At 38.4% G+C, this 18,718-nt stretch overlaps 2 protein-coding genes across 2 annotated transcripts in view; both read right to left on the bottom strand.

The window, feature by feature from the left end:
- Positions 1 to 18,718, bottom strand: part of LOC122980554 (adenosine receptor A1-like) — a 719,840-nt gene that overhangs the window by 256,355 nt on the left and 444,767 nt on the right. The gene's annotated exons all lie outside the window — the stretch shown is intronic.
- ppm1j (protein phosphatase, Mg2+/Mn2+ dependent, 1J) lies at positions 1,071 to 16,927 on the bottom strand. Its single transcript, XM_044348677.1, has 10 exons — positions 16,374 to 16,927; positions 8,953 to 9,067; positions 6,954 to 7,283; positions 6,448 to 6,560; positions 6,045 to 6,129; positions 5,093 to 5,211; positions 4,619 to 4,682; positions 4,054 to 4,161; positions 3,317 to 3,468; positions 1,071 to 2,558 (listed from the first exon to the last, which is right to left on the bottom strand). The coding sequence occupies exons 1-10, from the start codon at positions 16,634 to 16,636 to the stop codon at positions 2,411 to 2,413; spliced, it is 1,497 nt and encodes a 498-aa protein (XP_044204612.1). The 5' UTR covers positions 16,637 to 16,927; the 3' UTR covers positions 1,071 to 2,410.

The raw sequence follows: 18,718 nt of genomic DNA, 5'->3' as shown, positions 1-18,718 counted from the left end.
CAGTGATGGAAAGTCACTGAGCATTTACTCAAGTGCCTATGTACAGTTTTGAGGTACATGTGCTTCCATTTCATGATACTTTATACATGTACTCTACATTTATTTGACAGTTAGTTATATATTTATAAATTTTACATACAGAACATACATTATTAGCCCATAAAATATGATGGATTAGTATTCATCAAAGGCCCTGCAGAGCCACAGGTGTTTTCAGTTTCTGTGGCCGATTAGATCTTTGTTCAGGTTACAGCTGGTTAGAATGATTCAAAGATTAATGTGAGCTCATCATAGTACATCATTTACTAATGAGAATGAAAAATGTGCCTGCTCTTTTCTTTCTTTCTTGTTCTCTTTGCGTAGCCCTGCGAGCCATGACTTGTGGACGGATAACCAAGATAATGTGGCTTCATATGAATGTTGCTTTTGCAGTGTTGCAGCTAATGTTTTCTTCCTGTGTGCGTGGACAATAAGTGCCTTTAAACCCAATTTGACTTGCTTCATGAAAATGCTGCTTACATGTTAATGTATCTAATATAATGTAGTTAATATATATACAATAATGTGCCACATTTTGCATCACGAGTACTTTTACTTTTGATAGTTTAGGTGCAGTTTCACGATAATCCTTCTGTGCTTCAACTTAAAAAATTGAACGGGCAATGAGTACTTATTCAGTCATCCGTTAATCAGTTCTGCACCATAAACAATGCTCCTATTTTGTGGTTATTTTGTGGTTATTTTTCATTTTTTTAAAATCAGTTCATACAAATTTTGTAAACTTCTTAGCCCCTGAAAAATATGTGAAAAATCAGACTCTCTTCTCTTGGGAAATGAATTATGTAAACATGTCATTAAATAAATCCTGACTTCAATACTAACTCATAATGCTCATGATGTTTATGTCAGGAGTCAGTAAAGAGGGAAGTTGAGATACTTAGAAATTGAACACTCAGTAATTTAATTGTCAGTCTGAACTGTTCTGACTCATGAGTCGGCCACACCAAAAGTTCATTTCCGTTTGAGAAGTACATGAGACTGAGTCAGAGACAAAAAAAGTTCAAAACAAATGGGAAAAATCTGATTTATTTCTAAACTGGTACACATTATCCCTCTACCTCACATTTTGGTAGCTCAATTTCTAGGACAAACCATCTCTCTAAACAAACAGTTATGGATAGAAACATAAAAATAAAACTTCTGATACAACCAAAGTTTTCTTTAAAAATATATGGATAATCTAAATAACAACATGACATTAACAAAAATGGTACAAAAGAGGTATACGGTACATTTAAGGGCATACAATATATTTTTGCCATTTTTACAAGGATCTAATTTAGTGCATCTGAAGAAAAAAACTCCCAAGTCCCTTTCATCTTTTAATAAGGCATATGTGTGAAGTTTATCACATCTTACTATACCGACACATTTATGAGAACACATTACTTTTTCTCCTCTGAGGGTTAAACAAAAGAAAACATGTAGTTAATGAAAATCAATGATCCTGTTCCTTTATGTTTTACTGAACATATATACAACCCTCTGTTCTCTTAACTGTAACAAAACAAAACAAAACAAAAGATCTATGAACACATTCAATAAAAAGATATACCGCATCACAAATCAACAGGCTACCACAGAGCATGTCCGACATTCTTCAAGTGCCTCAGGTGTTGTCATTCATTCAGCATTGACAAAGGAAATACAGCAATACAGACTCAACTGATTCTTTGTGGGTCCATCGCTGAAAAAAGGTCCATTCCTCTGTTTTTACCTCAGTAAACTTCCATTTGTGTTTAATGTACAGACATGAATCTAATGGACTTTTTCTTTGTCTTATTGTTTTATTCATTCATTTGTACATATTTCCATCCTTATGCCTTAAAGGCACCTCTTTGGTTTCCTCACATTCTGCAATCCCCTTTACAATATTGATTGTGAAACTTCAGGAGGACTTTTTTCTTTTTTGTTTTGTTTTTTTTACAAAAGGGAGTCACATTCAGGGCATGACATGAAAATGCACAATCCATTCAAAGGTTTGAGTAGCAGTCCAGCGTCGAACAAAAACAGGAAAGAAAATACTACAAGGATTTAATTCTCACTGGCAACCGTCACAAACAGCAGGTCTGGGAGGAAGAGTGTGACTTCTCTTACAATGTCACTGAAAATCTTTTGTTTACATGACTGAGACCAACCAAAGGAGATGGGTGACTGCTCCTGGGTCGGGTTGAAGTGAAGCGGCTGGGACTGGGTCCGATCTAGTGGTTGATGAAGGTGCTGCTCATACCCGAGTCTTCCCTATGACAAAGGTGTTATCTTCTCTCGCAGCCCCGTCAGTCCGGGGTTTAAGGAGCTTGGAGGGACCCTGAAGAGTCAGCTCTGTCATAGCGGCTGCCACAGCACCTTGTCATGTCTCTGACTCGTGTCCTGCCAGCGGGATGACAAATACAGTGATGTCATCACCTGAGCCCAGTTTTTCATTGGGTAGCCGCCAGCCACGCTCTTTCAGCACTCCTCTCGACCTCATCAGCAGATCCTGGGCTGCCAGTGTATACCTGAATAACACACAGAGGGCAAAAAGCATAAACAGTCATTACAACAGTGAGATGCACTCTATAATTACAGATAAGCACAAACACACATTCAAAATACGGATTCATATTCAATCAAGTAAGAATATCAGACTAATGTTTCCTGATTTTTGTCCACTGCTGATGAAGAGTAACACTTTATTTTATATAAACATTAATCAAACAGGTTATAATACACTTTAACATAGTTGTAAGAAGGTATAAACTCTTTTTTGAGTTTTAATTGATAGGTTTGTCATTTTATCTCCTGCTCTGAAACATACCAATCCAACAGCTCTGCCATAAATTCTATTTTTACAAAACGTACACATTTTCATTGATTGCTGAAATTGTCAGAAAGGTGATAATTCTACTTTGTTACTTTGTTCCTAATATTTTGTCCACTCCATTAACACACATAAGGGTACAATGTCAACAAACACTGAAAAAAGTAGAATTTATGGCAGATCTGTTATATTGGATTAGACTGCACAGATGTCCTTAATAAAGTGCTAGAGTGTATATATACTGCATATACTATAACTATATATATGATACCTAAAAATGTGTCACCACCTAGTGGACAAAATAAGTTGAACATTACACCACTGATCTTACTTCACAGTGGATTTACGAAACTGCCGCTTACATCTAATTTTCCTGAACATGTTCGCACGGCACATGACAGATCATACAGCAAGAACAAAAGCCTAATGTAAAGGATTACTTGGCAGACTGCATACCTCATGGGATCAGAGGGGTCACAGCAGGATAAGTAGGCTGACACAGCATCTGCCACTTCCCTGTCTGTTGTGACGTCCCACAATCCATCTGTGCCCATGACCAAAACGTCGTCAGGGCCATGTTTGTTTTCATCCATGTTATAAACCTGCACCTGTGACATCAAGACATTTTTCTTGATCAATATTTGATTCATTACGGTGTCATGATTTATAAAAACATTTTGAATTGTGTCCAGTAATGTACAGAAAGATTAGAGAACACATGCTTGCATGCAAGGGACATAACCTCCATTTGCTCCATAAAGCTGCTCATATTCATTTACATTTTAGACACTAAGCCACTTAATGTAGTCAGATAAGCACATTTCAGGGAATAGAGACCTGACGATGTTCCCGTAATGCTGAGCAATGCTGACAATGCTTGGAAAGGAAATGAAAAAGTAAAATCTAACAAAAGAGGTAGAGGCTATTTTAACACCATACAACAAAAATGAGAAGTGCTATCATGTGTAGGAAGAGATTTAAAAAAAAGGTTGTGTGCACTTCTAACGTCTCTCTCATATCTGAGTTTCTAAAGGCCCATTATGAGACACAGCTTTGAGCAACAGGCAACAAAGTGAAGCTCAACAGCTATTCATATGCGAGCAAAAGGCTCCGAGGAGGCTAAAGCAGTGATGTCGAGGCGACTCCTCCGGCAGCCCTGACAGCCAACTTTGCTTCTGACTCATCGCACTCACCTCAGGGACGCAAGAGAGGAAGGGCTTTATGTAAATGTTGGAGTTGTACACCTTCAGGTCATGATCTCCGAGCCCACGGGTCACTCCGATTGTTGCCATGACGCGTGCCTGTATACACAAACACACAATCACACAGTAGGGTCACACACACACACACACACACACACACACACACATAATAATGTAGGTTACTGGTTTGAGATGTGCTTCAGTTCAAGGAAAATCCACTTATGAGGGATTATTAAGTGAAGACCATGTTCTCTTAGACAATAATGAAAATGAGGTGCATTATGCATTTCTCCCCAGGCAGACGTGGCAGAATTACACAAGTAAATTATAGATGTGAAAATGCTTAATTGAATTGAATTATCTGCATAGACAAAGTATATAATAGATAGCTTGGTGATACAATAATGTATTAGATGTAGACAACCTGTTATAAATACGCATGTTACATACATATTGTGATTGAATTATTACTGAGTAGAAACTGTCAGCAGCTTAATATTTAGAAATCTCTACAAGAATTTGTGTATCCAGTTCAGTACGTTAGGTTTTTTCTTACCTTTTTACCCTCTCCGTATATCAGCGGGAATTTCAGATCATCTTCAACAATTGTCTTATAAGCCCTGCAACAAAGCCAACAGATCTCACATGTAAGCATGTTTGTAATATAGGTTAAATGATTAGTTATCCAACTTCTCAAGTGCGAATATTTGCTTTTTTTTCAAAAGTGAATACCTGCATTTTGACCTGACAAGCACCTTGAATATGTCAACTTGATCTTTTGGAAAGCTGTGATGCACCTTTTTACTATTTCCTGACATTATATAGACTGAATGTATAATCAATTTATTAGGAAAATAAATGGAAGATGAATTGATAATGCTCCTAGTTTGAAAATCCTCATTCATTTTTTCTAAACACTTCACAACCAAAGTGTTCTGAACAATGACAGGATGATCAATACAATTTGAAGAGTTCACTCAAAATGTAATTAACTGTCAGAAATGTGAATGAAAAGGATCTCCAGGTTTACCAGCCAGTCATGGTGTGGTCTCTGTAGAGCATCTTTTTGCCCAGCTCACTGTGCTGGATCCTCCGGGGGAACTCAATGTGAGTGAACTCATTGCCCAGGAGCTCTGGCCTCAGGAAACCCTGGAGTGACACAAAATGGGGCAGGTCACATCAAACTACAGAGTAAAAACCTTTACTCAAGTCTAAATGTCTGTCACAACTCAATAGCTCTTACAAAACAGAAAGAAGCTGAAGAAAACTGCTTGTAGAACAGGAGCCTTGCAGTACAGTATGCTGCATACTGAAGGCACAGAACGGCTCCCAGTTTTAGCAACAAACATCATCCACCCACTCCCTGACTCAGAACTACAACCAGCTACTAAAACAGGCAACTGAAGCAATTTATGTTAGCGCAAGAGAGGATTTCCTTCCTCTTCTTCAGGTTGCCTGCTTATCTTTCTCAACTAAACTTACAAAGATCAACTTAGAGACTGGCAGGTTTAATGCCACTTCAGAGGAGACTTTGTTGTGTGAGCTAGAAGAAATTGAGAATGAGGTTCATTTTTGTTTTACTGTCCTGTCCACGAGGATGTAAAGGATGTCCTTTTAGTAAAATGCCCTCCATTTATGTTGATTTCTTTGGATGGTTTTATGAAAAACTTGAGTTGTGCTTCAGGAAGGGAACCTTTTTTTGTAGCAGATTTTATTTGCCAAGCTTGGGTGAGAAGACAGAATATATTGTTGAAGACCAAGCTGTACAATAATCCGTAATTTTGTAATTTAAATAAATGTTTGACCACTGCTGTACTTTCAATGTCTTGTAAACCCATGAGGGCTGGGCACTTTGTGTGCATGCCATGAAAATAAAAGAAAATCAATCAAACTCAAATCAATCAACTGCTTAAGGCCTGTGAGAAAAATCCCCTCAGCACACTGGTTTTGTTAGTCATGTGTACCATAAAAGATAAGAATACCAGATACTGTAGCCGCTGTCTCTCTGACTCAGGTGTGAATTCGTTAGTCATGGGAACAACTTCATTATTTCGTATGATTATAGCCCTGCAGAGACAAAGAGGGAGGGGAGACAAGAGTGAGAAAATTCACACAGACAGAATTACATTTTCCTTTTTCTTATTTTTCACAAACAGCTAATATGAAAAGGTTGGTCAGAGAAGAGGGCTGCATTATGCTGCAGTATGCAAAGTGAACCCCAGGTGGCACAAGAAGCTCCAAGTATAAAGCCCCATATGTTGAACACTGGAGAGTGAATTACATTTTCTATCTTTATAAAAACCCTTCAGTTAAATTAGTTTTAAATAATTTCTACAGTACATGGTGCAGAGCAGTGCAGAGACTTTGATACAGCTAAACTCTCACCTGCTATCTCCAGCATTGGCTACATAGAGTTTCCCCATCATATGGATGGCAGCTAAGGCACAACACCCGCCAGAGATGGCATAGGATGCTTTCTCCTTTTCAATTAGGTCATCCTGAAATAAAATGAGAAAAATCAAAGTTAAATTAAAAGGCCACAAAATCTCAGAGGTTTAAGAACTCACTCTGCCTCTGATCACACTGTATAGCTAATTATTTTCTCCATACATATTCATATTTAAAACAAAACAGCAGCGCTAATGTAGAGAAACAAGGAGGCTTTGAAGAAGCCTCAGCTGTAGGTTATTATCAGTATCATCTAAACCAGAAAGAGAGAGCAGAACAGAAACATCTTTTCCACAGTAAGTCAGGTTTGGATACTCATCCACCCAGAAAAACCCCAGAAAAAAAATTAAAAGGCAGTGAAAGAATTAAATATGCAGCTTACAAATGGGCAAAGGATTGTTTTCTTGTTTTCCTGCATGCACTGTTGGCTAACATCTGCTCACCATCTGTTTGAAGGCGGTCTCTATGACTCCCATCACCAGGCTCTCCAAACTGACAACCTTCTCCATGTGAAAGCGCACTGAGGAGTCGGTGACAGCATCGGGGTCTTCTGGTTCCTTTTCGGCTCCCTTCTTTGTCTCCGCCTGGTATGGGCTGCCATTCTTGGCCAAGCAGATAGGAGGCACACTGTTGGGGTTCTCCAACAAGTGGCAGATTTCTCCCAAACGGTCTCTGATGAGGCGGTGAAGAAGCTTGGAGGCCATGATGGCGGCTCCGCTACCTGCATGTCCATCAAACACGCCCCAGAAGTGGAGAGGGATTCCTGTGCCGTCCTAAAACAAGTGATGTGGACACAAAAGGTATAGAATAAATATAAAAACAGTAGCGGTGATATATTATATAAATCATAGAAAAAATATTAATTCCTATGGTTACGGGTGTGGTTTAAAAATCTCCCATGAGATTACAACTCTGAGCCAGAAGGCACAGATTTGTGAGGGTTTAGAGGCTCTGGTGACATTTTTAATGCTAAGCAATATGTTTCTTCCATTTCAGGTCTTACTGAACCTCAGTTGCAGTAAATCTATATTATAATATTTTGGTAAAGCTGTCAAGATATAAAGATTTTATTTTGAGCTTTTATATGGTGTCATAAAAGTCAAAAACAATATAGAACAATATGAATAACAGAATTGTTTTACTGGAAGAATAGCACACTGGCCATATAAAATATAAAACATAAAAAATATTATTATCCTATAGTATAAATCAAATGTTTTGTGATTCTTGTCCAAAGAGGATCTACACAAGCAATGGAAAGACTACTGGAAGATTATCTTCATCTGAGGGCTTTTTGCTGCTCTACGATGATGCGATGGGAAATGAAAAGGCGTTGCCACCTTTTGTGTTGGCAGGCGTGTTTACAAGCCGAGTTGGCCCGACTGACTAACAGATGAACACGCACAAGACATCTGCTTTCCCCTCTGATGCTGGAAATGAACGGGGGAGGGGCGAAACAAGGGATGATGTAATTCATTTACACTAAATGGACGTGTGCGTGTGCGTGTGTGCGTGCGTGTGTGCAGGTCTTTCAGGAGTTGAGGGTCTAAAACAGACATATTGACCTGAAGAGTTAATGGGGTAAGACTTTACTTTAAGTCACCCTACTTCACATTTGTAAGTAGAATATAAAGATGTAATAAATAGTTTATAACACACTATAATGTAGCTGTAAGCAGATCAAATTTTATAGAATTTATATAAAAATTTTATATGACCGCAACTGTACTAAATAGTCGTTCATTATCCGTTTATATACCTGCACTCAGTTATGGATGTCCACAGAAGGAGTTATAGTTGTCAAATACATTAATAAATACTGCTTACGACTACATTATGTACATGGTCCCTGTACTAAACTAAACTAAACTAAACTAAACTAAACTAAACTAAACTAAACTAGCTTTAAACTTCACACAGACGACAAGTTGAGACAAAAGGCCAAATTGAAGAAGTAAAATTTTTACTTCTTCAATTTGTCTTCTTTGCGGGTCATTTCTTGACATAGAGGTCTAAATATTCTTTATTACAAAGCTGGAACTTGTTTCTGATACTTTGGTTTGTGATAACAAGATGAGGAACAGTAAAGGATTAATCAGACATCTGAATGAACGTGTATAGTGAAAAATGAGAAGTCCCACGAGTATCTGAGGTGAACACAAATAACAAGGTGAATCCATCAATACCAAATAAGCTACGAAGACACCACTATTGGGTATCTGATACACAGATGGTGTGAGGCAATTACAATTTAAATGCACTACTGCTAAGACTTCATTGTGTTTTAACAAGAAATCCAAATACCCTTCAGTGACGTTCACCTTCTTCAGGACTTAACTGATGTCAGATTCAAAAACATTATCACTGGTAATTTATTGGAGACATTTCATCCCTCATTCTGTGACTCCTGTTTTGACGTTCAGGACTTTGTCCTTCGCTCACCCCGTTGTCCTCCAGCAGAGTGGAGTTGCGGTGTTTGCCGGTCGGCTTCTTCACGAACAGTTTCTCACAAGAGGCCTGGTCCTCGTTCAGCATGCTTTTCCCCGCATTGATCACCCTGGTGGAGAAAGACGCGAGAAAGAAAAGTGAGACTTGAGTCAGATGATTTATAGAGTTTGCTTTCTCTTTCCTCTAACCACACGAAAACATAATTGCAGCCAGAAAGATGGAGAGAGACGAACAGTGAGGAAAAAAGTGGGGCAGCAGGATGCAGTCATGTCCCAGAGGGAACTTGCAGGAGGGATTAAGTGTTTTTATTATGAGCTGATGCCTGTGGAGGATAATGGCTTTAGAGTAATGCACTGTTTCATACTCTAGCAGCATCATCCATCCTGGTGTGCGCTGCCGCAGTGTTCACTGGAGGTAACAGTGATGAAAAGAGTGGTGAGGCTGCAAGAAACTATGCTTAACAGCTTTATCTGTGAAAAATAGCAATAAATAGTAATAAAACATCCAGTTACCGCTTGAACTCTGTAGGTAGGTGTCACAACAGGTGCATGCTAAAACAATCTCAATCACAAATTCATTCCTTACTCAGTCTAATGCCACTGCGACCCAGTCCTGGATAAGCGGCAGAAAATGGATGGATGGAAAATGGATCACAAATTTAAATACAAATTTAGTGTGATCATACTGTTTTGGCATGTTCCAGCTCTACGAATCATGTTTACTTTCACTACATTTTTGCCAAACATTTTCATATGCATGGTGTACAATTTTAGACTTGATTACTTGATTAGATATATTTTCCCTACTGTTCCACACATCCATTGGTTTGTGTTTAATCCATACAGTATGAAAATCAATCAGCAGATTCTTGAAACTCCATTGAGTTGTTAAACCCATCACAGATTAAAGTGATGGATTACATTATCTTTGCACTATGGTAGTACATTGAAGACTTATCAAATCATTCTGCACTTAAAATCTGCATTGATCGATTTTTGGCCAATTGGGACAGTGGAACAAGCTAAACACATTAATATATTATCATCTTATATTACTTCCATTTTATGTTGATGCAAACATGTTCACCAGCTAGTTGCTAACATTGTCTGTCCGCTATTTTGTGCTGGACAGAAAAAACCTACATGCTGCAGCTAGAAACTGATGCGAGTGATAAAAGTGTAACAAAAAACAGTAAAATCGTGGGCAGCAAAACCAAAACAGTGAACTGAAAGACACTAAAATGCTCTGTAGAGCTGAGGGGAACTGAATAGTCTAGTGATCATTTTTTTGGGGAGGGGTTAACACTATGAGCAACACCTTTCACATTAGTCAAAGGCATTTAATCCATGGTTAATAGAGAAATATTGATTAAGGCAGCTTTAACTTAAATGGATTACACCTGCTAATTGACTTCCATACTGTACATAATGGTTTATATTTGGTTCACTGTGTTGTGAAGTATAGGCCTATGTGATTTGTAGTATACAGGCTGGATTATTCACTGGTATAGTCCTTTAAGCTGCCACATGAGGCTGACTTGGAGAGGCTGCAGTTTGGGCCTCATCCTGGCATATTACATAACATTTTCCAGTTTCAATTATAGATAAATGCCACATTAGCTGGATAATACGGCATAATACCTATTGCGCAATTACAGTAATTTGAATATTGTCATTAAGATTCCCTGAGAAACTTCTGCAGAGAGAGGATTAGTAATTTATCAGTTACTGCTGGGAGCATCAGGGAAAGAAATAGAGAAAGAGAAACAGAGCAAGAGACCAAAAATGAAAGAGAGAGAGAGGGAAAGAGGAAAAACTGTACGCTCAAACAAAGGAGACAGGAGAATCCCAAAGTAATCACTGAAACATGACCTTTGACCTCTCACTTTCCAAACAGTTTAGCTGATTACAATCATTGTAGAAAATGGCTGCGGCCTGGCTGGAGTCTTTGATATCAGAGAGCACCAAATATGAGGCATAAAATGCAACTGCTGTCCAAATCAGGATTATAAAAAGTCCTTCCACTTTCTAATCAGTTGAAAGCAGAGCACTGGCAGAACTGTGTCCTGTACTGTACTCCCTGCATTACGACTAATGACATGTAAGAATTTATAGTGTCCTGATTGTCATGTAAACTTTCTGCCAAGGCCAAAACATTTTCACAGATCTGGATGCAGGGCTGGGAAAGAACAACTCCTTACCGTATATTGGAATATGATCACAGCAAATCTGCAATGTTCTGCCAGCACTCTTTTTTGGCACCACTGTGCATGTTGCTAGGTTTACTATAGCTTCACTCTCACTCAGCCAATGCCTCGGTGTTTTTGTTGAGGTCATGCAGTATCATGCCAACTTTCACACAAATCTGACAGCTTCAGTGCAATTTTCTGCTTGTGGCCAGCGTTTACAGATAGTGCATGATAGTGACCGCTTTTTCAACTTGCCTAAACATACTGTTGGCCTCCAATTTCTGACAGAACAGATGCATCCAATAACAGCACATGAAAAGCATATTCTCTGTACTTGGTGCCAATTTTTACACAAACCTGATAGCTTCAGTGCAATTTTCTGCTTGTTGCCAGAGCTTACAGATAGTGCACGACCTCAACAAAAATACCAAGACATTGGCTAAGTGAGAGTGACGTTCTGTCAGAAATTGGAGGCTAACAGTATGTTAGTCAAGTTGAAAAACACATAACACATAATATTTTAGGATTATTTCACATTTTACACTGAATGTGTCTGAATAAAATGTCATATTAGTGGAATGATTAGCTTTTTCTGCCTTCTTTCAATGTTAGAAATCAGAAAAACCTGATGTTATTTAGTAGGAAAAGTTCAGGAAACAATAAATTGACACAATTTTTACACTTGTTTTAGAGGAAAACATTTTCGTTGAAAATGAAAGTGTCTCTGTTTCTACATTTTTGTGGTTTAATAAAGTTTCACCGCTCTGAAAGTGAATAATCAGCAGTTATTCTTTGTTTTTAAATGCAGTCACATGAACCCAGTGAGCTATAATTGAACATAATGTCAGTAGCGTGGGCGGATGTGATTCTTAACCAGGAGCTCAAGTCACTTAACTCTTTCGCATAACTGTGTTTCAGTCATGGTCATATGTTTCCACAACTTGTGACTGAAAGCCATTGTGTGATCCCTCCTACTGTATACAGTATTATGCAAGGAAAGTTCAGAAGAGGAAGTTGAGAGTTCCCGTGTATTCTCTCATTGCGGCTGCTGGACTTTTTAGCATCATTATAAATATGATGAGAATGTCTTTCTGTCCATATTTGGTGTTATTAGACGTATTCTCCTACAAAAAGCTGCAGTTTAGAAATACTGCAATCCACTTGACACCTCATCAAAACCTCCCACTGAGAAAAAGTCCATTCTGTGGAAACAATTTTGTGGTTCAATCAGGAGTAGATCAGTGATGCATGTAATCCAGTGAATGACAACACCTCAGAATCACTGAAATAATCCTTTTAGATTTCGAGTTGTTGATAATTCCAATGACAAATCTGAACTGTCTGAAAAATGAATACAACTGTTCTAACTGTCTGTGTATTCTTCCTTTGTTGATGATATTTTTTTTTTTGCATTGCTTGTGGTCAAAAAAGAATTTCAAATGACCTGTTTCAGCGGTTTGGTCTGTTTTAGGTGTATTTTTAACTCCTGCTCATAAAACTGGCACATTTCAGAGTATAACAGTGGACTTTTTGAAAGGATTTTTTTTTTACAGGTAAAGTTTGGCAGATAGACAAACACTGCAGGCCTGTACAGCACATAACATCTTCATCTGAAGCATCTGAACATCAAAGAATTAGTCTAGTCATATTTTGAATTCCTTTTTAGGGAGAGGAAGTGGTCGGTCATGTTTGCAAACCCCATGGTGCAATGCTAAAGTGAAACTCACAGACGAGACTGACACAAAGAAATCTCCAGCAGAACAATAACTAGGTAGGACAGATTGAAACATAAATGCCAGCATTGTAATTATAACATTCAGCAACTTAAGATTTATTTAATTTAAGATCTGGACACAAAATAGTGTCAATTAAGCACATGAACTATGCAAGTCTGAACAAGAACTGAACAGAATCCAATTAAATAATATTGTTCACTACATAAAAATACATTATAATACGCACTGAATGAAAGAAAATGCTACAAATATCATGAGAGATTAAAATTGTTACTAAACAAAAACACTCATGTATCCCACTTCTTTCCAGCATGAAGTTATTCTGTTGAAAATCATCCATTCATCCCGTCTCCATACCTGCATATTCACTTCAGGATCATAAACAGCTCTGAGCTCTTCTCTTTCTCTATAGTTGCTCTCCAATCAACTATTTTTTCATGTATTATTCATGTTGTCACAAAAATGTCACAGACAATAATCATTTATACGTTTTCATAGGTGATTTAACCCTTACATACTGTTCAGGTCAAATTTGACCCATTTGCACAGTTGAGAGCAGTAAAAACACCCTAAACAACATTATTTTTGACTGAAATTATATGACTTATCCTAAAGTGACCCAGATTATGCAAAAGTGGAAATATTTCAACTTTTTTTTTTTTTGGGTGTAGCTGATGCGCATTTTTGTACATAGCAGGTATTCCAGGTTCATTTTGACTCAATCATCAGTCTGCACATTCAGTAACATTCACTGAAATCATTATGGCTGTTATGTTCTCCTGTTTTAGATGTTTTAGATTGTGAATGTTTTTTTTTCCATAAACAAATAGCCTAAAACCTAAAGTATACACTCTCTCTGCTCTCTGAAAGCTTCATTACGAATTAATCACCCATTTGTAAATGACTGATGAGGTGTTTATGAATGATAAATAGATTTGTGGTTCAGAAGTTTGACTAATTATGAGACTAATTATGAGGGGATAAAATGTGTGTTACATTTGTTCCCATGATTATTTTGGTTTAAATCAAGATAAAGTATCCATTCTGTGCACAGGAATACTCATTTTCTTTCTGCCTCTTGAGTCTTTGCTCCTCACACTCTCCTCTCTTGCATGATGTCAGGGCCTGGAAATGTGCCTCCATATTAGTATCAAATAGCCATTTGACAAATGCACTTCAAGTAGCTTACTGTAAGTGCAATTGTGTTTATGCTGACAAAATGTTGCACAGTGGTGTTATGGCATCAATAAGAAATGTAGCATCATAAACCTGTTCAGTGCTTAAATTACAGACAGATTTCACATTTAAGATGGTTACAAGTGGAGTCCCCTGGTAGCCAAATGGTTACTGTGCATGCCACGTAACTGCAATGTCCCTGGTTTGATTCCAGCCAGGAACCTTTGCTGCACGTTACACCCATCTCTCTCTCTCTCGCTCCCCTTGCTTCCTGTCTGCCTCTTCCCCGCCCACTATCCAATAAAGGCAAAACTGCCAAAAAGTAATTATAAAGATAAGTAAATAAAAATTATGTGCATGTTTAATTACTGACACACTAATGACACTGCGAGCTTTTACTAACATAATCTTGTGCAAGATCCCAGTGAAAGAATAACAAAAAAGTGCTCAATCAGCGTAATGCCAGGCCAAGACTATCCAACAACAAATGACCACGAATCCTCATTACCACCACAATGACTTCCTGCCCTGCCACTAATTAAGTGGAGAAGTTGAAGAGAGTCTGAGTGTAAGCCAGCGGGGTGGCCTCCAACTGGACAGCATCCATCTACGCTGTTTGGCCATCATTGTTCCTATTCATTACCTCACGAGGGGAGTAAACGGAAACAAAAGGGATGAAGCTGATAGATGTTCCGATAAATGTTGCTCTGGGAAGGTTATCATTTCAACCAGACTGATCTGAAGAGATCACACACTGCACAGTTAATTTAACACCTGTTGATAGATTTAAATAGTCTTATCGGAGCGGTATCATCCGCATGAGTTAATAAATAACTTCTCCAATCCATCCTAAGTAAATATTATGGTACATTCATTCACGTGTGCAAACATTTACAACTGGATTACAGCAATAATTTGGCATTATTGTTACACAGAATCCTATTCCAGATGTTAATTACTGATCCTTTAAGGAACATTGATTTTGGATTGATTTGCTCACAGGGCTGACACTGGCCCTTGTTCTCTTCTATCAAATGTGATAATTTATCACTGATGGGTGCGGGCTTTTTGGGATTTTTACACTCTGTGTAATGCCAGAACTGATGTGCGATCACATCAGCCGATTAGGTTGTGTTGTAAACAGCACCGCTAATGCTGTGATTACAGTCTCAGCGACTTACATGTAAGTAATTTGCTTAAGAAAGCAGTTGACAGCACTGATGACGCTGCACATTCTCACACACTAACCTCCCATTTTTTCATTACAGCACCCTCACTTGACCTTTCTCATTCAAGTCTACTGACATGACTGTCGCCACAGATCTCGTCCCTGTCCCCTTGTGTCTCTCTGCATGACTCAGCCTTGTTTTTGTTTGTGTATGTGTTTCCCACACTGGGGCCAGGAGAGGTGGGCAACACGCAGTGGTACAGCCCACATACTGTAGCACTGAAGGTATTCAGCCCCTCATAACCCCCTCCTCAGGGAGACTGGAATGTCTGAAAGTGTTTTTCCTCAGTGGAATCGCCCAAACAGCGCATTCTGGCCAATAGTGTGAATGAAATAGTGCTGCATTGTTTCTACGTGAGAGAGTACTGCAGGTGTATTGTTTCTACCTGTGAGAGTTACTGCAGGTGTATTAGAGCATAAGGGCACCTGCAGTAAACCCAAGGACATCTGGAGTGGATTTATGCACTTGAGCTCACAATTGTGAATGGTCACTACTTCAAACACAGTCAAGTATTTCACACAAACACACTGATTCTGACATTGAATAGGCTCCTCTCGTGTTTTTGCATGTGTATAAAAATGACAGACAATCGGCTGGGCACACAGGAGAGAAAGTATCAGAGATGTCATCAGTTATGTGTATCTTTTAAATATCAAAAACATCATGCACGTATGAAAACACTCAGAAAGGCTAGTTGAAACATGATAGCTGCATTTCCTGCTTTCATTTTCACATGGCCTTGCATTTCTTAAAATTGAGGAGCCCTGCAGGCACACACCTTTGAACACAAATGCCACAGTGTCATGATAGCGGCTGCTTTGACTAATTACAGCGCAGACACGCTGCTCCAAATGTCATTTACAGCAGCTCAGGGGAGGAACACTGAGGTAGAAACTGTATAAAAAGCAAAAGGCCATACTGGACATCACTGAGCTGCTGCAGTGCACTCGGAGCTGCTGAGGCTGCAGCAGCATAAAAACCCTCCTCACAGGCCTGACACTCCTCAAACCAGGAATAAAAACACAACATTTGGTGATGTTTTTTTTTTTTTGGATAATTTGTCAATGGTTTCTTTGAACCACTCACTCTGCGTATCCCGTCTGCCAGGGAAGCCTGCTGCCTCTCTTTAACGTGAGCACCGGCCGTGATGCGTGCTCGGTGGAGTACTGCAGGAGCTCCGGGGTGAGGTCCAAGAAATCCGGCCGGCCGTAGGGGAAGCGCGGCGGCAGGCTGTCCGGTCCGCAGGTCTGCCCGCCACCTGAGTGATGATTGTGGTGGTGTCCGTGCGGCATCATCCCTCCCACCAGAGTGGACATCGCGTTTTTAACTTTGCTTATCATCATCGGCATCCACCGATACCCGCAGCCAAAAGATCCGAAAATTAAACGCGATGCGATCCTATTACGTTAGAGAGAGAGAGAGAAAAAAAAACACACACACACACACATACACACACACACACAATACACATCAAGTGACGATGATCATTTCAGGAAGCGATTTTTTTTCCTCCTTGGCCCCATGTGACAGCTTTCAGACAGACAGACACGATGTTTTCCTCATTCAAACAGAATAAAGCCTTCACGGGCTGCGTGCAGGCTGTAATCCGGCAGGAGGCTATATCTCATCTCAGAAGGCAGGGCTTCACCGGGATGTGCAGCCAACCGTGAAAATATCACACACATAAAAAAAAAAAACCCTCTAACAAACTCAAAATCTTAACAGCTACAAGGCTGCTAAAGACAGATCCAGTGTGAAAGTCAGCTAATAACAAATTTACGATGATACTATGATATATGAATCATATATGGGACACTGAAAATGTCACATCTACAACACATTATTTAATCCTAATCCCAAAACCTTATATATTTAGAAGAAAAAAATCTCCATAAAACAGAATTTTATGTTGTCAACATTAAAAATATCTAAAAAGGTACCTTTATACAGTAAAGAGTTTATACATTTTATTAATTGTTAACAAATCATTTATAGATCAGTCATAAGGCATTAATTACAACAACTTTTGAGCTGCCAGGTTGTGAAAAATCTCTCTGAGTGGTGAGTTATTAATAGACAAGTAACAGTGTAAGCCACCAAGTCTGCAAAATTCCATTTGTTTATGTCACAGTGACCATGAAGATAACATTGTGTTCAAACAATCAAACAAATTAATCAATAGTAATCAGGATAAAAACAACTGGACAGCTAAAACAGACTGCATACATGTGTATGTGCCAGTGGTGGAAAGTAATGTTTACAAGTACATTTACTCGAGTACTGTACTTAAGTACAATTTTGAGGTGCTTGTACTTTACTTACTACTGTACTGTATTTCCATTTTCTGCTACTTTATACTTTCTACTCCACTACATTTATTTGATGGCTTTAGTTACTTTTCAGATTTCCATTTGACACAATGGATAATATAACAAGCTTTTAAAATACAACACATTGTTAAAGATGAAACCAGCAGTTTACAACCTTTTTGTCTTTTGACGTCTTACAAAAAGCAGTGTGTAGTCGGGGTCACATTTCAGATGTCTATGAGTTGTTAACAGCTCCACCAAATAGTGATTTTTCCCTCTAAACTTCTCACATGGTTTCATTTCAATAAATGTTCAAATGATCCAATATTTCACCAAAAATCAAAGATTGGAGAAAAAGTCCACAAACTGAAAGAACTTTGTTTTTTCTTCTTTCCTCTCCCATTAATCATCTCATGACCTCTCAGATTTATCTTGTGATCCTTTGGAGGGGCCCGACCCCTATGTTGGGAACCACTGGACTAAACTAGCTAACTGTATATGAAGTAGTTCAAACTAGCTCCACCTCCAGCAGCTACAACAGTAACATGCTGCTAACACACTGATGCTTCAGTATTAATAATCTAATGATGTCATATATAATAATATATCAGTCAGAGGGACCAAACCACTACTTTTACTGCAATACTTTAACTACATCAAGCTCATAATACTTATGTACTTTTACTTAAGTAGGATTTTTCATGCGGGACTTTTACTTGTAATGGGATATTTTTACATGTACTGTATTGGTACTTTTACTTAAGTAAAGGATCTGAGTACTTCTTCCACCACTGGTATGTGCATGTGTCTATGCAAGTATTGTATATGACTGTGTATACATTAACATGTAGGGGTGATATTGTGTGTGTATGAGTGTAAGTGTGTATTCAGTATGTATTCATAGAGTTAACATGCAAATCAAATCATCAATCAAGTCATTCAGTGTTCACATCTTTGTTGTTTAAGCCATTGTTTTACTTGTAAAGACTTTAAGTTCTAATTGTTTTAATTCTAATACACAATAATAAATCATCATTATGAGGGTCACAGGTTTCTAACTTCTCTAATAAACCAGCAGCAAAAGCTCAGTCACCTGTAATTAAATGTTAAGTTGTTAAGTTG

This window comes from Thunnus albacares, chromosome 4 (assembly GCF_914725855.1).
Source record: "Thunnus albacares chromosome 4, fThuAlb1.1, whole genome shotgun sequence".
Lineage (NCBI taxonomy): Eukaryota > Metazoa > Chordata > Actinopteri > Scombriformes > Scombridae > Thunnus > Thunnus albacares.
Note: the sequence above shows the minus strand (reverse complement) of the source record. Positions and strands in the feature narration are given on the sequence as shown.

What these genes read in the sequence shown, in the direction of transcription:
- ppm1j (XM_044348677.1), bottom strand. Translation starts at nt 16,636, where the DNA reads ATGCCGATGATGATAAGCAAAGTTAAAAACGCGATGTCCACTCTGGTG. An exon ending in CTCTGCTGGAGGACAACGGG is followed by an intron (nt 7,284 to 8,952) that starts GTGAGCGAAGGA and finishes CACTTGTTTTAG; the next exon opens with GACGGCACAGGAATCCCTCT. An exon ending in GACCCCTCTGATCCCATGAG is followed by an intron (nt 2,559 to 3,316) that starts GTATGCAGTCTG and finishes TGTGTTATTCAG; the next exon opens with GTATACACTGGCAGCCCAGG.